This window comes from Erythrolamprus reginae, unplaced genomic scaffold (genome assembly GCF_031021105.1).
Source record: "Erythrolamprus reginae isolate rEryReg1 unplaced genomic scaffold, rEryReg1.hap1 H_4, whole genome shotgun sequence".
In the NCBI taxonomy this organism is placed as follows: Eukaryota; Metazoa; Chordata; class Lepidosauria; order Squamata; family Dipsadidae; genus Erythrolamprus; species Erythrolamprus reginae.
Window position 1 is genome coordinate 92,403 of NW_027248495.1, and position 18,929 is coordinate 111,331.

At 45.0% G+C, this 18,929-nt stretch overlaps 1 protein-coding gene across 3 annotated transcripts in view; it reads left to right on the forward strand.

Annotated features, from left to right (window-relative positions):
- Window positions 1–18,929, forward strand: part of LOC139155653 (stromal membrane-associated protein 2-like) — a 68,163-nt gene that overhangs the window by 47,165 nt on the left and 2,069 nt on the right. The window contains exons 4-9 of one of the 3 annotated variants that reach the window (XM_070730872.1): window positions 241–319; window positions 8,112–8,192; window positions 8,965–9,043; window positions 11,635–11,729; window positions 12,416–12,581; window positions 13,542–13,852. In XM_070730872.1, coding sequence (XP_070586973.1) covers window positions 241–319; window positions 8,112–8,192; window positions 8,965–9,043; window positions 11,635–11,729; window positions 12,416–12,581; window positions 13,542–13,852 — 811 coding nt within the window. Of the gene's footprint in view, window positions 1–240; window positions 320–8,111; window positions 8,193–8,964; window positions 9,044–11,634; window positions 11,730–12,415; window positions 12,582–13,541; window positions 13,878–18,929 lie in introns of all 3 variants that reach the window. The other 2 variants (XM_070730873.1, XM_070730874.1) reach the window with 2 other exon arrangements.

Here is an 18,929-nt window from a genome sequence, read left to right on the forward strand (position 1 = left end):
TGCACATGCATGGGGAAGGGAATAGGTGCTGCTTAGGAGCTTTCTATAATTTGTGCTGCAATCTAAATGGCAGTCCAGATTTTTTTTATTTATCAGTGGAAACAACTACATACCTCCCAACCCTCTTGGGCATCTCTGGTTAGCTTAACTACAGCCTGATGGTTGTCTCCAAAATTATTGCAGCATCTAATTTGGTAGCAAAACCTTTGGTCTGTTCATCCTTATCCAGCTTCCTCCCAGAGCAGTGGAGAGCTTTATCAGAGACAAATACGAAAAGAAGAAGTACATGGACAGAAGCCTCGACATCAACATGCTACGGGTTGGTTGGTTGGTTCTAAATGCATGAATGCTTTTGCTCTTCTGCTTCCATCCAGTATTTTGATTGGCAGGAACTTCTCATAAAATGGGATGAACAATTTTATTCTGTGAAGGATCCCATTATTTCAAGGTCATGTGGGTGGGGATATAGGAAATAGTCAATGGGGCAGAGCCCATAATAGGTAAAAATACCCACCTCTCTCTCTCTCTTTGACATTCTGTTTTGTCTTCCTCTTAAACTGATATCTTCTCTGTTCTGCCAGGGTATCCCAACCGCCCGTAATTACAGAGTAATTAGTCCAAAAAGACACACACCACACAATAGAAGGAAAACCAAAAGTCTTTATCAACAGAAAAAGCAGAAAAAACTCCCTTTTTAAATGTCAAAGGGATTTTCTGGTACACACAAGGCACAGGTTAAATACAATCCAATTTCTCACCCAGTAACTGGGAAATTGAGGCCAATTCCAAAGTCCAGAAAGTCCACACACAATCTTGAACAGAGAAACAGCAAAACCACGATCTTGACGAAATTATGAATCAGATAAACTTCCACAAGGCTAAACCAGCATGCTGTTCTTTTATCTGTAGCACTAATTACAGCAGCCCCACTCAACCACAGGTGGCCTCACATATCTCCTGTAATAATCCTTCAGTTGTTCTCTCCTATGCATCACTGTATGCATGTGTCATAAGTTCTTGTTCAGAATCCAGGGATGATAAGGATGATTGATCTCCTCCTGGGCTGTCTGCCAAACTCCCCCCTTCCCTGCTACTCACACTTCCTTCGTCAAAGGAGCCTTCGTGGGGAGATTCTATCGGAAGCAAAACAGGCCTGGGGCATGTGGATCTTTCCCCCACATCCACCTCCATATTCCTTGGGGCAGGAGCTGGGCCAGAGCCAACCACAACACTTCTCCATACTGAGGAGCGAGTCTAGCAGTCACATTGGTTTGCTCACTGTCCTATCTAATCAGGACCAAGCCTTTAATCTTAAAAAAGATTGCTGGATCTGCCCTTTCCCAGAATTCTCTCAGTCTTCCTACCGGCAGGACGCTTGGTGGCTCAGCTCCTCTCAGCTAACACCTTCCCTCTCAACGTCTTCACCTTCAAAAAATAGTACAGATAAGTTTTCCTTTCCTTTCATTAATTTTCTGGTCACTTAAATCAGTAGAGGCTTAAAAAAGACGAGCCAGTACTCCTGCTACCGGAGTAGCTGTGGCACACGCTTTTAGCCGTGCTAGATTAGCCGCTCAGATAGATTTAATTAAATCTATCTGGCCAGGGTTTCCTTCATTTCCCCCTTGCGGAGTGGGACAGCGGACAAGTTTTGCCTCGTCTAGTCTCCTGGACTTCAGATTTTAGATCAATGCAACGGCCCTCAGCGCTCTTTAAATTTTTGGCACCAGCAGCTCACCCACGCAATCCACTTAGCACCATAAAGTCTGCCGCGCGCCCAGAGCTTGCTGTGAGGTGTCTCAGGCTTTTGCTCTACAAGGCCTCTTCCTTTCGTGGCTTTAATCAGAGACCTAGCCTCTGTACTCTCTGGCATGAACTTTGGAGTCGTCCAAATTGTCTTGGAGTGGCAGATGCTCCTGGGCCAAGGAGCCTGGGCCCATTGTCCCTTGGGATCTATTATTTTAACTTCTCTATTAGTTAAATCAGCCTTTGGACTACTAATTCCAAGCCCATGGCCTCCACTGTTTCCAAGAAAAGTATAGCCAAGAGGCAACAGGACACTAGGCTTTCTGGGGAGGAGATAGATCCCATTCCCCAGGCCTTCAGCTCCTTAGGGACTTCTAATACCACAAGAGCCACCAGAGTTGAGAAAAGGTGGGACCAAACCCTGTAAAGGCTTCATGAATAGTCAGCCAAACACTTGAGAGTGCAGACCCAGGTTAATGTTAGCTCACCTGATCCCACAGATTCCCCCTCCCAAGGTGACCAGGTCCTCTCTCTGGGTGAACCTAACCTAAATAGGCCTCAACCAAATCTCTAGGGTTTAAGTCCAGTAGAAGCAGAGTCTAGTGGGGAAGACCCTCTTCAACCTGGCCCAGCCCAGGCCCACAGGATAACTTCTGATCTTCCTATCTCCTTGACTTAACCTACCTCCTGAGTTTCAAACCATGTTTTCGACCTTGTCCCAAGCCATTGATGCCAAGTTCATGACCCTCAATTCCCCCCCCCCCCATCCTCGTCCCCAGTTCCACAGGATTAGGCCCTTAAGCACTTTATCATATACGGCCCCAATCCAGGACCCAGATTCTTCTTCATCTCAAGAGGACAATGGGGATGAGGAAGATCAGGAGGATAAGGATGATCCTTTCCAAGGCCTTTCTGAAGATGAGGAGTCTCAAATCAAAGCCGCCCCCCCTCCACAATTTTTCCATCTCAGTTATTCAGATACTTATTACTTAAGGCTAGGGTGGCCAGGTGCCTAACTGCTCAAGATCAACCTGCCCCATCCACCTCCGCTCCTCAGGAACAAAGCTGCCCATTTTTCATGGAGGAGCAGGAGGACACAGATGTCATCCTTATGCCAAAACTGTTTAAAGAGGCTTTACTCAAACAATGGGCCCAGTCCACTTCAGGATCCAATCCCTCCTCTAAGGACAAAAAGCTGTATAAGGTCTCACCTTCTTATGAAGAGCTCTTCTTCCCTAAGGTGGATGAACGAATCAAGACCCTCCACTCAGTGGCGGCCATGCCAGGCAAGGCGGAGGAGGTCCTAAAACCAGAAGACAAACGCCTGGAGCAGATGCTCAAGAGAAGCTTCTTTGCTGACTCGTGGGCCCTAAAATCTGCAGCAGCAGCTTCGTTGTTCACAAGAGCCATGCTGCTCTGGCTCCAACAACTTCAACACCATATTCCCCCAGATGATCTACGGGGTCAACAAGACCTTAACAAGGTATTTGCGGTGGCTCAGTATGTGGCAGATGCCATGCTTCAGTCATCTAGATTTGCAACTAAATCAGTGGCAGGGGTCATGCAGAAGTGGCAGCTCTCCATGGAGCCTCTAAAGCACAAAATCTCTTTGGAGATTTACTTGACCCGTTACTCACTGAGACCATGGATAGAAAGTCCTTGGACCCACTACAAAGAAAGCAACCAAAACACAGCAGCCTTTTCGCCAATCTGGACAAACCTTTGCCTACCAAGGAACCTCAGGTCAGTATGCCTCCCGTTTTCGATCTCAGTCAGATAGATCTTCCTGGGGAAGGGGTGCCCAAAACCCAAAAGGCTCTTTTGCTTCCAAATCTACCACAAGAACCAGATGGTAGTACATCTAACATCCCCATTGGGGGATGCCTGGCCTGGTTTTCTTCCACCTAGCACCAGTCTATCCAGGGCCCTTGGGCCCTTTCTACCATCCAATGGGGTCTCCAGTTGAAATTCCTAGCCCTTCCTCCCAAACATTTAATTTCCTGTCCGTTCCCCAGGTCTCCCGAAGCCTTCCTCTGGATGGAGGAGGCTGTTCTTCACCTTTTATCTATTAGGGCCAGCCAGCCAGTCCCCTCTTCCCAAAAAGGTCAAGGGCCTAGGCTTTTACTCCATCCTCTTTGTAGTCCCTAAGGCATCAGGAGGATGGAGGGCGATCCTGGACTTGAAACGCTTAAATAATTACATCAGGTACGGGAAGTTTAAGATGCATTCCCTGTCCTCCATTCTTGCATCCATCCACCCAGGGGACTTCATGGCTTCCCTTAACCTTATGGAAGCATATCTCCATATTCCAGTCAACAAAGGCAATTCCTCCGTTTTGCTTTTCAGGGCAGACATTATCAATACAGGGTATGCCTTTTGGTTTGTTCTCTGCCCCTAGAGCAGTGATGGCAAACCTTTTTTTCCTTGGGAGAACGTGTGTGCGCTGCCGTGCATGCGCGAGTGTCCACACCCATCATTCAATGCCTAGAGAGGGCAAAATCAGCTCCCCCCCCGGAGGCCCTCTGGAGGCTGGAACCCTACTGTTTCCCAACTTCTGGTGGACCCAGTAGGTTCGTGTTTTGCCCTCTGCAGGCTCCAAACGCTTCCCTGGAGCCAAGGAAGGGTAAAAGTGCCCTCCCCCATCGCCCCAACGCTCTCTGGAGGACCAAAATGCCCTCCAGAGCCTCTGTGTGAGCCAAAAATCAGCTGGCCAACACACATGAACGTTGAAGCTGAGCTAGAGCAACAGCTTGCGTGCCAGCAGATATGGCTCCGGGTGCCACCTGTGGCACCCGTGCCATACGTTGCCATCATTGCCTTAGAGTCTTTACTAAGCCCTTGGGTTCCCTAGCAGCTCACATCCAAGCTATTCCAATTCACATACAATGCTACCTGAATGACATATTTATTCACAGTTCATCCAGAGAGGGCACTCTTTCAGACTTCCAGACTTCCATGTTTATCTTACAAGAGCATGGTTTCTCAATCAACTTAGCTAAAAGTCACCTGGTTCCTTCCACTACTCTCCAACACTTGGGAACAGTAATAGACTCCATCCAAACTAAAGTTTTCCTTTCTACTGAAAGGAAGACCAGTATTAGGGAGTTCGTTTCCAGATTAAATCACAGAGGAGTGCTCCTATCGCATCACTCTCTTCCCTACTGGGAAAGATGGTATATTGTATTGGGGTCATTCCCTGGGCACATCTCCACGCCAGAGACCTCCAATGGATTCTGTTACTCTTCCAGAGGTCGGGTACCAGCACCTCTTCACTCAACATCACCATTCCACCAACCGTCCTGAGATCCCTCTCATGGTGGCTCCCCTCCGCTGTGGACAAAGGGTCCCTCTTCAGGATTCCAGATCAGTTCACCATCACCATAGCCTGTCGGGCTGGGGAGCCCACACATCAGGCTTGATAGCTCGGCACATGGTCAGCAGAGGAGGTTTCCCGGCCAATGAATTGGCTAGAGATGAGAGCATTTTTCTGGCTCTCAAGCAATTCAGACAACAAATCAGAGAGCAACATGTCCTGATCTTGACGGACAACATGGTGACGAAGAGCCACATATGCCGCCAGGGGGGCACCCGGTCCAAGGCCCTGATGCAGGAAGCTCTGAACCTGGGTTTCTGGGTGGAAAGACATCTCCAATCCCTGATGGCCGACCACATTTCGGGAGTCCTCAACCTGCAGGTGGACTGGCTCTTCCACAAAATTCTGGATCTGGGGGAGTGGAGGGTTCTATTCCAATAGATCTGTCTCAAGTTCGGTCTCCCATCGCTAGACCTGTTTGCAACCGCCAACAACTCCCAACTCCCTCAATTCAACGCCCTCAGAACTACCTGGCCTTGGGGTCTACTCTACGCCTTTCCCCTGATACCGATAATTCCAGACATGATTCACAAGATCATCCTCGAAGAAGCTCAGATAATTGTAATGGCTCCACTCTGGCCACGCCGTGCCTGGTTCATGGACCTTCAACATCTTTTTGCTGAGGCCCCCTGGCAACTCGCCATTTCGGGGGATATGCTGCAACAGGGTGCCTCTCATCATCCAGACCCGGGGTGGTTCCACCCAACTGCTTGGCAGTTATCCGGCACGATCTAGAACTGCGAGGATATGATGCAGACGCCATCGAGGTCATTTTGACATCCAGAAGAATCTCTACGAACAAAATATATGACCATACCTGGTGTAAGTTCCACAAGTGGTACCTCCAAGAGAATCTCTCTCCCATCTGCATCCCCATCCACAGGATTGTTTCCTTCCTGATGAAGGGGTTCCATCAAAGACTTTCAGTCAGTACCATTCGCAGACTTCGGTCATCACTGGACCTCGCAGACAACCACTCCAAGATTTCCCTGAAATTCAAGAATTATTGAAAGGTATTTCAAATCTCAGACCTCCCACCATTCACAGATATCCTACCTGGGACTTACCTTGGGTCCTGGCTCCACTCACACACGCTCCATACGAACCTCTTATATCTTCCTCTCTCTGTCATCTTTCATACAAAGTATCCTTCCTGGTGGCCATCACTTTGGCCAGATAGATTTCGGAACTGGCAGCCCTTTCCATCCACCAGGATATGTGCCAATTTCATTCAGACAAAGTGGTCCTCCGTTTGGACCCCACCTTTCTCTCGAAGGTTAGTTCCATGTTTTACAGAACACAAGACATCATCTTACCATCCTTCTGCACAAATCTGGACCATCATCTTTCCATCAGATGGCACATCCTAGACCTTACCAGAGCGCTGCACATCCAATGCACCAAGGCCTTTCGTAGATCTGAAGCTCTGTTTGCAGCCTATCACCCAAGGTCCTTGGGAGTCAAGGTGTCTTCCACCATTCTAAGCCGTTACATATGAGATGCAATTGCAAAAGTGTACGAATCTGCCTCCCTGCCCATTCCAAGAGGCATTACGGCACATTCTACTAGGAGTGCAGCCATAGCAGCAGCTTGGGCCACACAAGCTCCCCTGGAAAAGTTCTGCAAAGCGGCCACTTGGTCCACTCCTAATTCCTTCATCCGTCACTACAAGATTGACTCCTATGCCTCAGCAGATGCAGTCTTTGGCCAGAGAGTCCTACAGGCAGTTGTTTCTCATGACACTTAAAACTGCTCCATCCCTAGGGACACATCTAATGGGTATGTCCCACATGACTGCTGGACCCGCTCCTCAGTATGGAGAATAGGCATTGGACTCTTACCTGAACACCTCTTCTCGGTACAGCAGTCACTTCCCTCCCTATCTCTTCCTTTTCTTACCTGTTGTTTAACAACTTACCTTTTTCATCCTTTGAGCCACCACTATTAAGCCAAGTCTACGGATTCGCGAATTCTGGGGGCGGATCCAGCAATCTTTTTTAAGATTAAAGGCTCAGTCCTGATTGGATAGGACAGCGAGCAAATCCATGTGACTGCTGTACCTGCTCAGCGTATGAGAAGAGGTGTTCAGGTAAGAGTCCAACGCCTATTCACTTTCTTCTAAGAAGGATGCAATGAAAAAAAGAGATATGAATTGCTCGCCATACAGAGAATAAACAAATTAGACTGAAGCAGTCAAAAAAGAGCTCTTTAGATCATTGGTTCTTAACCTTTCTAATGCTGTGACCCCTTAACACAGTTCCTCATGTTGTGGTGACCCCTAATCATAAGTCGATCGCCAATTCTCCCAACAGAACTTTAAGCTGATTGGCAGGAAGGTCAGAAGGACGCCCTCACTGTAAATGCTGGATTGGTCGGATTGTAAAAATATGTTCCAAGGTGCTAGAATAGAAGCTTTAGTTCCTAACACCATGGAAAATTTGTCTTTTCCCAGGGTCTTGGTCCGTGAAACAGTCGTTCGACCCCCAAAGGGGTCCCGACCCCCAGGTTGAGAACCACTGCTTTAGATGGACAGAGACAGACAGGGAGACAAATAATTCTACCAGGTTAATCAAAGGCCTGACTGAAATGCTTTTTCACGAAATTTGGCTGCTTTTTAACTTTGATCATTGGTGGGAGGGAAAATTTAGCCAGCCCTTTTGATTAATTTAGGGTTTAGGGCAGTAGCTCAACCATAGCAACTTTTAAGACCTGTGGACTTCAATTCCCAGAATTCTGGGAGATCAGGTCCATGCATTTTAAAATTGCCAAGTTTGAGAAACCCTGGTTGAAGGAATTATGTGAACTCCCAAAAATGAGTCAGTCCAAATTAAAATGATTGTGTAAACAACGCTATTGGGTTGGGAGAAAGGAAGTATTTTGCATTTACAGTCATATGAAGTTTAGCAGGGGATGTTTCCCTTTGACCTGGAAACAAAATTATTCTGATGAATTAATTGGCTTACCTTCTCACCATTTTGAGTGTTTTTGTTCATAGAGAGAAAAAGATGAAAAATGGAAGAAGGAAGCAACCACTGGGAAAAAAATGGTGCCAGTTATCTTTGAGAAAGTCAAAATGGTAAAACAGCTATGGTTATTTCTGGTTTCTTTCTGCTGTCTTGTGGGGAGGAAGAGAGCTAGAGATATTCAGTGAGAGATTCACTTTTGAGTAATCAACTGATCTGAGATGAGATGCAGCCCTCTTGCATCTATTTCATTTGGCATGTGGGAAGAAATTCATATAAATCTTATTACTGGCACTCAGCACTCAGTAGCTACTTATCTAGCAGATTTGATTTTGTGAATTAGACAGTGGAACCTCACATATTTACCACCTGCTGACTTTGCAGAGATAAGACTGGGCAATTCATTGTGCGAATGAGAACATCAGGAGGCTTATTCTTATCTAGGTGTCAGGAAGCTTCAGGGCGGGCTTGTGCAGATGCTATAAACTTTATTCCTCTCAGTGCTAACAATTGTCAACTGTCAAATGTCAACTGCATGCCAACATCCTTAGAATAATCTGGAACAGTGTTTTTCAACCTTGGTAGCTTGAAAATGGGTAGACTTCAACTCCCAGAATTCTCTGATTCCACATATGCTGGCAGGGCAGTTCTGGGAATTGAAGTCCATCTATCTTCAAATTGCTAAGGTTAAGAAATGCTTATCTTATAGAGAGACAAAGCCCAACTGTCTTAGCTGGCTGGCTGAAACATTGGAATGAGCTTTAGAATAAGTTTCAAAATTCATGAGCGTTTCAGGAATGTTTTCTGAAGAAGCAAAGATGAGAAAACTGCTCCTTTTTCATGAAATATGCCTCAAAGGATTTTGGTGGCTTCTGCTTCCTTCAGCCTCAGAAGAAAGAGGATCCTCAAACTACAAAAAGCCTTCCCAGACCTTCAGAGCCAGTCATAGACCTGCTGGGACTTGGTAAGAGCACTGCTGGCATGCTGCTTTCTTTTCTAAATATTTGTTGCATTGTTGCTGAATAAACAGTAAGGAGACATTTTTCTATTTGGGGTAGGGGAGCTGTGAAGAGTTAAAGACTCAAACTACTGGCTCTGATTTCATAATTTCTTGCTAAATCTGTTATTTGTGTTATTTGTGTTTCTTGAACACGGAGGTTTATCAGAGGTCATTAAATACAAAAAATTGTTTGTTGTGTAGGAGGATGGTTTCAGCTATGATAGGTGCAGGGAAATGTTGAGCCTGATTTTGTATTGATAGAACAAGGAGGCCCAGAACCTACAAGTAGTCCTCAACAATCATAATTAAATCTGGAATTAATGGTTGTAAGTTGTTGTAGTCTTTAAGCAGGTCACAACAGGTGCCCAGGTTTACGAACTTTTTTGCAATGATCATTCAGTGAACATGGCATTTGTTAACTGAATCTGTTTTATCCAATGAGAGATTTTCGTAGAACCAGAAATAAACCCCAGAAATTGGCAAAAAAAATTAAAAAAAGAAAAAGGTCATATGGATGCTGCAGATGGTCATAAAGTGTAAGCTGGCTGCAAGTGGCCAAAATGCAGTGATGTGGCCATTGTAACCTTGACATTGAGTCTCAAGTATCCTTTGGGTGGCCCATTGTAACTTTCTCACTGGTTGCTATGTGAGGACTAGCCGTACTCCTGCCAACATCCCAGAATGCTTTGCAGTAAACTAGAATGCCACAGTTTGACCCAGTGGTTTCTTCAGTTAGTGGATCAGGTTAGTCCAAGGCTGCAGCAGATAGATTTCCAGAATCAGGCACAGAATCCTTTATATATTTATTTATTTATTTGTTTATTTATTGGATTTGTATGCCGCCCCTCTCTGTAGACACTTTTTGCCACCAGGCCCACTGAATATGCAGTACTATAACATTTCCAAACCCAAAACATTACAAATAGCAGTCCCACATTTCCTAACCTAAAGTTGCATAACATGTCGGTGGCAGAAGATACACATGGGCTGGAAAGATTTCAGTTCCTATTTCATCAGGAGGCAGCTTGTTAACAGTTGCGTTTGGAGGGTTGAGCCAATCAGTATTTCCTGTGCAAATGAAATATGGTGAAAAATTGAGGCTAAAGGGGGGAAATAGGTCACCAGAATGATTGCCGTTAAAAGGCCAGTAACACTTCAGCTAGTATGAAAAGGGCAAGGGTAAGTGATAATCTGCACTTATAGTGTAAACTCAAGAAGCATTCCTGACCTGAGTTGCCATAGGCAGTGGGATGGGAAACCAAGCCTCACAGCTGCAGCAAGGGGATAGCACTTCAATCAAAATAAAAACATATTCCAACCATCTCTATGTCAAGGCCATCTCCAAGGATACTAACAGTGGCTGGAGGGAAGGACTCTACAATCCACGAAATTGCTTAATTGGGGAATGTGACTGATGACACACCTTGAGGGGAGGGGAAAACAGTGTCAGAGCCGGGCCGTGAATTAAGTGAGGTCAGAGTTGGCTACACTTGCAACGTGCCAACATGAAGTTCCTAATAAATAACTGGATTTCTTTTGAAGCTTGGCCTGAGGCTCATGATTTAATTAGGACATCAGTCGGAACCTTGACATATAGTTTAGGAACTGAATTCTGTATATAAAAACAAAAATGAGTGAATTCCACACCAGCATCAGGGCACAACCATGCACATGTGATGTTGGCAATGGTGTAGCTTTCCAGGAATCTTGCCTTTTCCACCAAACCCAAAGCAGCTTTCTAGGTGTGATGGTGATGGCTGCCAAATCACACTTGTAAAATGTGATGAAATCTCAGAAATTGTGGATGAGTAACAATTCAGGGGAAAGAATGATGAGACTTCAAACTACTCAGTACAGCTTCTTGTTTTCCATGCTAGTAATACAAGCAAAGAAATGTAAAATGGGAGAATAGTCTAGCAATTTATACAGCGCGAAGAGAATCAATGTGATCTATTAGCAATAGAATGCATACAGTCTGCTATGGAGAAACTGGGCTTGGAAAGAAAAGCAGAACCAAAAATTGAAACGTTAGATCTTTCTTTGCTGTCCCGATATACCCTAGCAGCTATACGTTGATTTCAACAATATCTGCAGACCATCCTGTATAGAAGGCCAAGACATGCTTCCTGTGATGGAATGTGCAACTGGAGAAAAGGTTGGAGGGGGGGGGAGATAATCTTGGCAATCACACCACAGTTTCTCAGGAAGAAGGCAGCACAATCCAGAGAGAGGCCCAAGACAACAGACTGTATATTCCTAAACTAGATGGTGGGGAGAGGAAAAGGTTCAGAATAGCCACAGCCTAAATTCTCCCAGGGTATATCTATTTGACTAGAAGGAAGGTTACAGCTTTAATCTGGCAAGATTCCGTCTATTATGTATAAGTAAATAAGGAATTGGACTTGATTTTGACCTCACAGGGTCATATTTGGGCTTATCAAATGTAGCCTTTGGGTGTTGAAATCCAATTCATTGGAAGGAACCAATTTGGGGGAGGCGGTCCCTTGGGCGATCTCAAGAAACCAGCTGATACCACCACTGCCCTTTTCTCCCAGATGTTCCTGTTTCAACTGCCCTCCCCAATGGAAAAGCCAGCAGTTGTTTGGAGAAAGACTTGGACCTATTTGGATCCCTGGGTCCTGAGAGAAAGGTGAGAAAGTTACATTAATGGTGGGAGGCCTTGAACTAGAATGTCGCTTTCATCCCAACTTAGCTCACAGGAATATTCTGAGGGAAATAGGTCTAAAACTACACTTGGATGTAGTCATTATTTTTTAAAAGTAGAGTTCTAATTTTAATTGAAATGTTTGGTAATGGTTAAGTCATGCTTAAACTTTCAGTCAATGAGATCTTCATTACATTACATTCAACAGTCGAGTTTACAGGCAATTATGTAAAATAGTATGAAGATATATTTATTTATTTTTAATTTAGCAAGATGTGAGCCATTCATTATTTACTGTAGAGAGTTCCCAGAAAAATCTTGTCTATTTTTCCTTTTAGATCCCCTTAGCCAGTGGTCGGATTCAGCTGGTTCGGGCCAGTTTGGGCAAACCGGTAGTTAAATTGCTGGCTGGGCCTACTCCTTCCAGGAGTTCCCACGTGCCCTATTTTGGCTCACAGGAGGCTGCAAGGAGGCCTACTGGGCCCAAAATGGGGTGTGGGCTGGCACATCCCCTTTGCCCTGTTTTTGCAGAAGCCGAGTGCTGCTTGTCAAACCCTCTGTCCACACCCACTATGGCCACGCCCGCCCTGAACTGGAACATTTAAGAAAAATGCTGCATCAATTCTCTGGCCTCCACATTTGGAAATAAGTGCAATATATTCTCTCACCAGGTTGTTGGCTCAATGCCCACAGCTGGAAGTGCTGGATCTGTTCCTGAAAAGCTGAACCTGTTCCCTGAGCATGACAGCAAGCCTGAAGAGGTGGGCAAGAAGCAGCTCTCCAAGGATTCCATCCTCTCTCTCTATGGCTCCCATCCCCCACAGATCCCTGCACAAGGTATGCACCCCATCTATCATGTTGGGCTTTTAATACTGAAGGTTGGATTCATAATATGCTCACTGCTTTATAAGTAAGATGTTGGCAACATAAAGTTGTATTGTGTGGAGCAATAGGTGAATAGCCATCCCAGGATAGAAGAGTCTCAGTAAGAGATCTGATTTGGATATGTGGATTTGTTGAAGTACTTTTCACAAATGCTCTCTATATCAGAAAAATAACCTGGTTATTGTAGGATGCTGCTGTGCAAGAGTTTTGCTCTAGTTCAAAAGCATTACAGACTTCAGTGACCCCATACTTAAAAGCTGTATTGATTTAATTCTGGCTGAACTGTGGATGTATCTGGAATTGCAGTGAAACTTTTAAAATAAGGAAGCAAATACTGTAGACTCCAATAGGTCCACTTTCATGGCTCATCTTTCAAGGGTAAAATAGGTGTGATGCTTGACAGACAGATTTCCATCTGCCTCCTCCTGTGTCCTTTCATTGCCCTCTCTGGCTCAAAGCAATTTCACTACAAAATAACAGCTGGGGTTTACTGGGAAAATCTACAATGAGGCTTATGGGGCACCTCTGGTCACATCATCCATCAAGTGACTTTCCCAAAAGATCAAGATGAATGAAGATGGGTAAGTGATGAGCTAATGAGGGAGACAATGGTTTAGTTCAAGTGTTCTGTCTTTCTAGTGACTGCATCACACTCCACTCCTGTCTCCATCCCTACAGGACTCACCACCATCCCTTCCCAACCACTTCCCTTATCTGGAATCAGGAATGCTTCATCCATTTTTGTCTGGCCTGTTTTCATAAAGTTCTGCCCCAATTGCTATGGGGGCGAGGGGAGGCTTCTCCTCTATTGTTCTCCACAACAGTATTACGAAGTTCCTCTCAGTGAGACACATGCATAAGAGAGCTTTTATGGCAGAAGTGACATCTTCATTTGTATCTCTTCCTCTGCAGGAGCTGTCTTCCTAGCGCCCACCCAAATGACCTATCCGGCTGCCTACCCCAATTTCTCAGGCATAGCACCACCTAGTGGCATTATGGGACCACCAGTGGGGGTGATGGCGCAGGCAGGAGCAGCAGCAGGCATGGCAGCACCTATGGCGATCCCAGCAGGTTATGTAGGCGGCATGCAGACTGCAGTCATTGGGGTCCCCAATGGAATGATGGCGACGCAGCAAGCTGGGTACATGCCTGGCATGGCACCTGTCCCACCACCGGTGTACGTTGTACAACCAGCTCACCAATTACAATGGAACCTTGCTCAGGTAAAAGCCAGCCGTGAGAATGCAGGTGTGTGTCTGAGTGAGGTCTCTTTCAAACCTTTGGGGCAAGGGAAAATATGCATTTACAGATTACAGGTAGACAATCTCATGCCTTCTAAATCCACCTGGCTGGGCAATGAACTTGAGGATATGGGGTAGTAATATACTGAAGAAACAGTGGTATCAAGTTGCTAGTCCTCACCCTTTTTCTGAAAGAGCTTAATCTGATAGTCATATAAGTGAAGATAATAAATATGGTAGAAACTGAATGAACAGCAACAACCATAAAACTCTTTCCAAAATAATTTATAAAACACTTTGAGACCCATTTGATGAAAAGATAAAATATTTTCTGAATTCCTTCCAAGTTTATATTCTCTGCATATCAGCAGTTTTTCTTGATGTAGCCCATAAATTAACAGAAATAACGGAAGTAGACAAATATAATATTCTTCCATTTCAAAAATCTCCCTGTAGATAATATGCAGATGGGCTTAATTTTAACATGATGCCTATAGGCACCGGTATTTCCATAGCTTGCTTCTCTGATGTCCTCTAAATTCCACATTCTTAGAGCTACTTTCTTTAGTGGCAACCATAGCACATAAAACCTGCATTGCTGTTATGTCTTCATGAGCTATCTGAATTATTTAGTCAGCTGGGAAATCAGTTGTTTTCTACAGTACAGCACGTTCCTGGGTTAAGCCCAATCTTAAGGATAATCCCCAGTTTAGATCAGAGCCGATTATAGCAAAATTTGAAGTTAAACACACAAGTTCATTACATTGACTTATTTCATTACACCATATCACTTACACAGTACTATATAATAATACTGTTGTTGTTGCATACCGGTTTGACTGAAGGATAGACCTTAGGAATGGAACTCATTTTTAATTGTCCAAATATACTGCATGTTTTGGAGAAAAGACACACCTTAGTTTTGGGGGAGAAAAATAAGGGGGGGGGAGGAAATCTGCCTTTGCCTTCCAGCAAACAGCACAGATGCTATATGCTGTTTGCTCTGTATTTCTGTGCATGTGTGCCTGACCCATAGAAATAGCAAAGAATTGGAAAAATGTACATAATACCAGAAAGTTTTCTTACAGATAGTCACACTAACCCCTCCCAATTATTTAAATAGATCTACTCCAAACATGACTAAGTCAGGGTTTAACTCAACTCCCTTATCTTAATATTAAACAGGACACTGCTACATTTCAGATTATACTTGTACAGATTCTGCTAAAATTGATGTGGATTTTTGGACGTATACATTATTCTCTGCTGTTTAAAAGACAATACAATAGCACTGGGCCTCTTCAGATCAAACATTTATTTTTAAAAGCTTCTTCATTTTGTTGTTAAGTTGTCTAGAACAATAATAAAACAGTCTTTAAAAATAAGTCTAATAATTTGAACATTTGTAGTCTGATAATTAGCATTTATAGTTCCTGGTTAGCAGAAGAAAATAAAATCCTGCCTCTACCTCTCTAGCAATTTGCCTCCTTGCAGCTTTAATTTCACTTTCATTTTAGCAGATGGCCGGCCTGTCTGCAGCCTCAAATCAGCTGAGAGTCAGGAAACTGATAATGATTTGCTTGTCTTAACAGGCTCTGTTCTGTTTGCTCCAAGGAGGTAAATTGCTGGGAGACAAAAGCAAAGGGGTGGGGGTGGCTGAGTGGGCCTACATTCAGTGTATAGGATGCACCCAAGTTTTCACCCTCTGTATTGGGGTAAAAAGGTGTGTCTTATACTCCAGGGGGTTGGGGAACATTTCAAAGCTCAGTGGGATGCGAGGGAACTCTAGTTTTTGGGTAAATTGGTGAACTGGTTCAAAATGTTACCATGTTTCCCTGAAAATAAGACCTATCCCAAAAATAAGCCCTAGCATGTTTTGTACATGTGCACCTACTATAAATATTACCTCCAAAATAAGCCTGCACAATTGGCCATACACCCATTTCATCTGCTTTCTCGCAGTGCCGTGACCCCTCAGGGCCCCTCAGTCAAGTCATTCATGCCTCAACACTTGCCTTGTGGCAACAGCACCAGCAGCCATCTGCAGCAGTAGCTCACATGCCTGTCAGCCCATTTCTTCTGCTTGCTTGTCGCTGCAATGGAGTAGGAGACCGAACAGTATGCTGGTGCCATGACTGTGAGGCGAGACAGGGGTCGGGGCGTAGATGACCTGGCTGCAGGGGCCCTGAAGTAAGCCAGTGGGAGGCGCCTGCGGCAGCTGCCCCCCCACCTCATTTCATGGCTGCAGCTTGACCACACAGGGTCCTGGTGGAAGAGCTGCTCGAGCAGCCACTGCCACAAAGCAAGGCAAGTGTGGTGTCGTGGGTTGCCTGGCTGTGGGTGACCTGAAAGAAGCTGGTGTGGGGCACAAGGGCAGCTCCACCACTTGCCTTGCAGTGGTGACATTAGCACACCCCGTGGCCTCCTGCCCTGCTGCAAACAAGCAGAGGTGGAAAATAAGACATGCTCCGAAACTAGTGCCGTGATAATGAACCTATGGCACGCATGCCACAAGTGACTCATGGAGCCCTATTGGAGGGTACACAAGGCATTGCCATCTGTCAGCTCCAGCTGATTTTTGGGCCTTTCGGCCTGTGGAGGCTTCAGGGAAGCTTCCCTGAAGCTCCGGAGTGTGAAAAACAGCCAAGCAGGCAAACTGGAAGTTTGAAAAAACGGATTTCCAGTTTGCCCCTTGTGCAATTTTTCCCACTCTGAGGCTTCAGAAAACTTCCCTAAAGGCTCCAGAGTGCAAAAAACAGCACAACAGGCAAAATGGAAGGCCATTTTTCTGAACTTCCAGTTTGGCCACTTTTTTACCATCCCAGGCTTCATTGAGGGCTGTGCGCATGCGTGGAGATGAGGGGGAGGATTGTGCTCAGGGGCAGGGGCAGAATAAGGGGGGTTTGCAAATGGGTGTGCGCATATGCACAGATGCCAGCACATGCACACACAAACACACCCATTTGGCATGCAAACCAAAAGTTTGCTATCGCTGCCCTAATGCATATTTTGGAGCTCAAAATAAAATATGACCCAGTCTTATTTTTGGGGAAACCGGCATTTGAATATAACAAAATAGCACATGACATCAGTGCTCCCTATAATGGACATGTGGATGATTCAGATTAATTAGGATTCATTATGTATTTTTTTTCCCAATAAATTTCCACCTCAATTCTTTGTGGGAAGGGAGAATGTTTCTTCTGTACAAGTCGGGCTTTCTTTCAAGTTTACCTTTTTAAGAAAAAAAAAAATTCTACATCTGTCAGCATAAGCCTTGATCAATGTTACCTGTAAGCTGCGTGGCTGCGCCCCCCCCCCAAACTTCCCGCGCAGTCTTTTCTAAGGCCGTGCAACGGGAGACGCCGGCCGCCCCTGCCTGCCATGGATGTGCAGGTGCCGAGCCTCCCTGCCCCCCGCCCCAGGTGCCTCCGGCCCCCTCTCTCTGGCTTTCTCCTCCTCCACCTCCCGCCTTGAGGCGCGGCTCCTCCCACAGCAATGGCAGCTGTGGCTTCTCCTCCTCCTCATCCGGCCGCTAGTGAAGGGGCTGCGAGAGGGGCGGGGCAGGTGTTCCCAAAGCGCTCCCAGGCTATGAGAGGGTTTTCTCCAAGCGCTCCAGGAGCACCGCCCCGCCCTTCTCGAGTCGCAGCCCCTTCGCTCAGAGCACTTTCCCCGAGCGCTTCCAGTACGCCTCAAAATAAGAAAAACCTTCCACAGCCTCCAGAGAAGAAAGGAAAAGAGAGAAAGAGAGAACAAGAGAGAAAAAGAGAGCAACAGACAGAGCGAGGTAGAAAGAATGAGAGAGAGAGAAAGAGAGATAGCAAAAGAGAGAGAACGAGAGAGAGAGAGAAAAAGCAAGAGAGAGAGAAAGAGAGAGCAACAGACAGAGCGAGATAGAAAGAGGGAGAAAGTGAGAAAAAGAGCAAGAGGGGGGAGAGAGAAAGAGAGAGAGAGAAAGAAAGAGAGAAGAGAGGTTTTGTTTTATTATTAATTTCTTTTAATAAAAAAGAAGGGAATTATTTCATTCATTCATTCATTCATTCATTCATTTACTTATTTATACTTCTATGCCACTCAGTCCCGAAGGAACTGCCACTCAGATACTATACTTTTCCGCCCACACTGAAAAAAAATTAGAGGGAACATTGGCCTTGATGTTATCTTCATTTTTGGACCCTGCTAGATATAATCATATTCTCAGTCCGTCTAGCACCTCATGCCGTATAGATGTGATTGGTATCAGCTCCCATTAATCACAGACAACCATGTTCTTCAGCACTGGCTTATACCTCTTTTTGGTATGGATTACCTTCATGGTAGCTTTCAACTTTATGTAGATTTTTTTAAAAAACAACAACATGATTTTTCCTCACATAACAATTGTGCTATGCTTATCAAGGGTAAGAACATTCATTCATTCATTCATTCATTCATTCATTCATTCATTCATTCATTCATTCATTCAATTTCTGTGCTGCCCAACTCCCTAGTAATTCTAGGTGGCTCACAGCAAAAATCTAAAACATCAATAATAATAATGATAATAATAATAATAATAATAATAATAATAATAATAATAATAATTTATTAGATTTGTATCTAGACTTGGGGCAGCTCACAACAATAATAAAAACAATATACAGTGTAACAAATCTAATAATTAAAAGAAAGCACCTAAAAACCCATCATTTAAAAAACCATACAACCCAAGCATACCATACATAAAACTCTGTAAGCCTGGGGGAGATGTCTCAATTCGCCCATGCCTGGCGATATAGGTGGGTCTTAAGCAATTGACGAAAGACAAGGCGTGTGGGGGCAGTTCTAATCTCTGGGGGGAGTTGATTCCAGAGGGCCGGGGCCACCACAGAGAAGGCTCTTCCCCCAGGGCCCGCCAGACAACATTGTTTAGTCGATGGGACCTGGAGAAGGCCAACTCTGTGGGACCTTATCGGCTGTTGGGATTCGTGCGGCAGAAGACGGTCCTGGAGGACATCAATAATAGTACAAAAACCTCTAAAAACAGTTTAAAAACAATTTACAATACAAACAGTTAAAC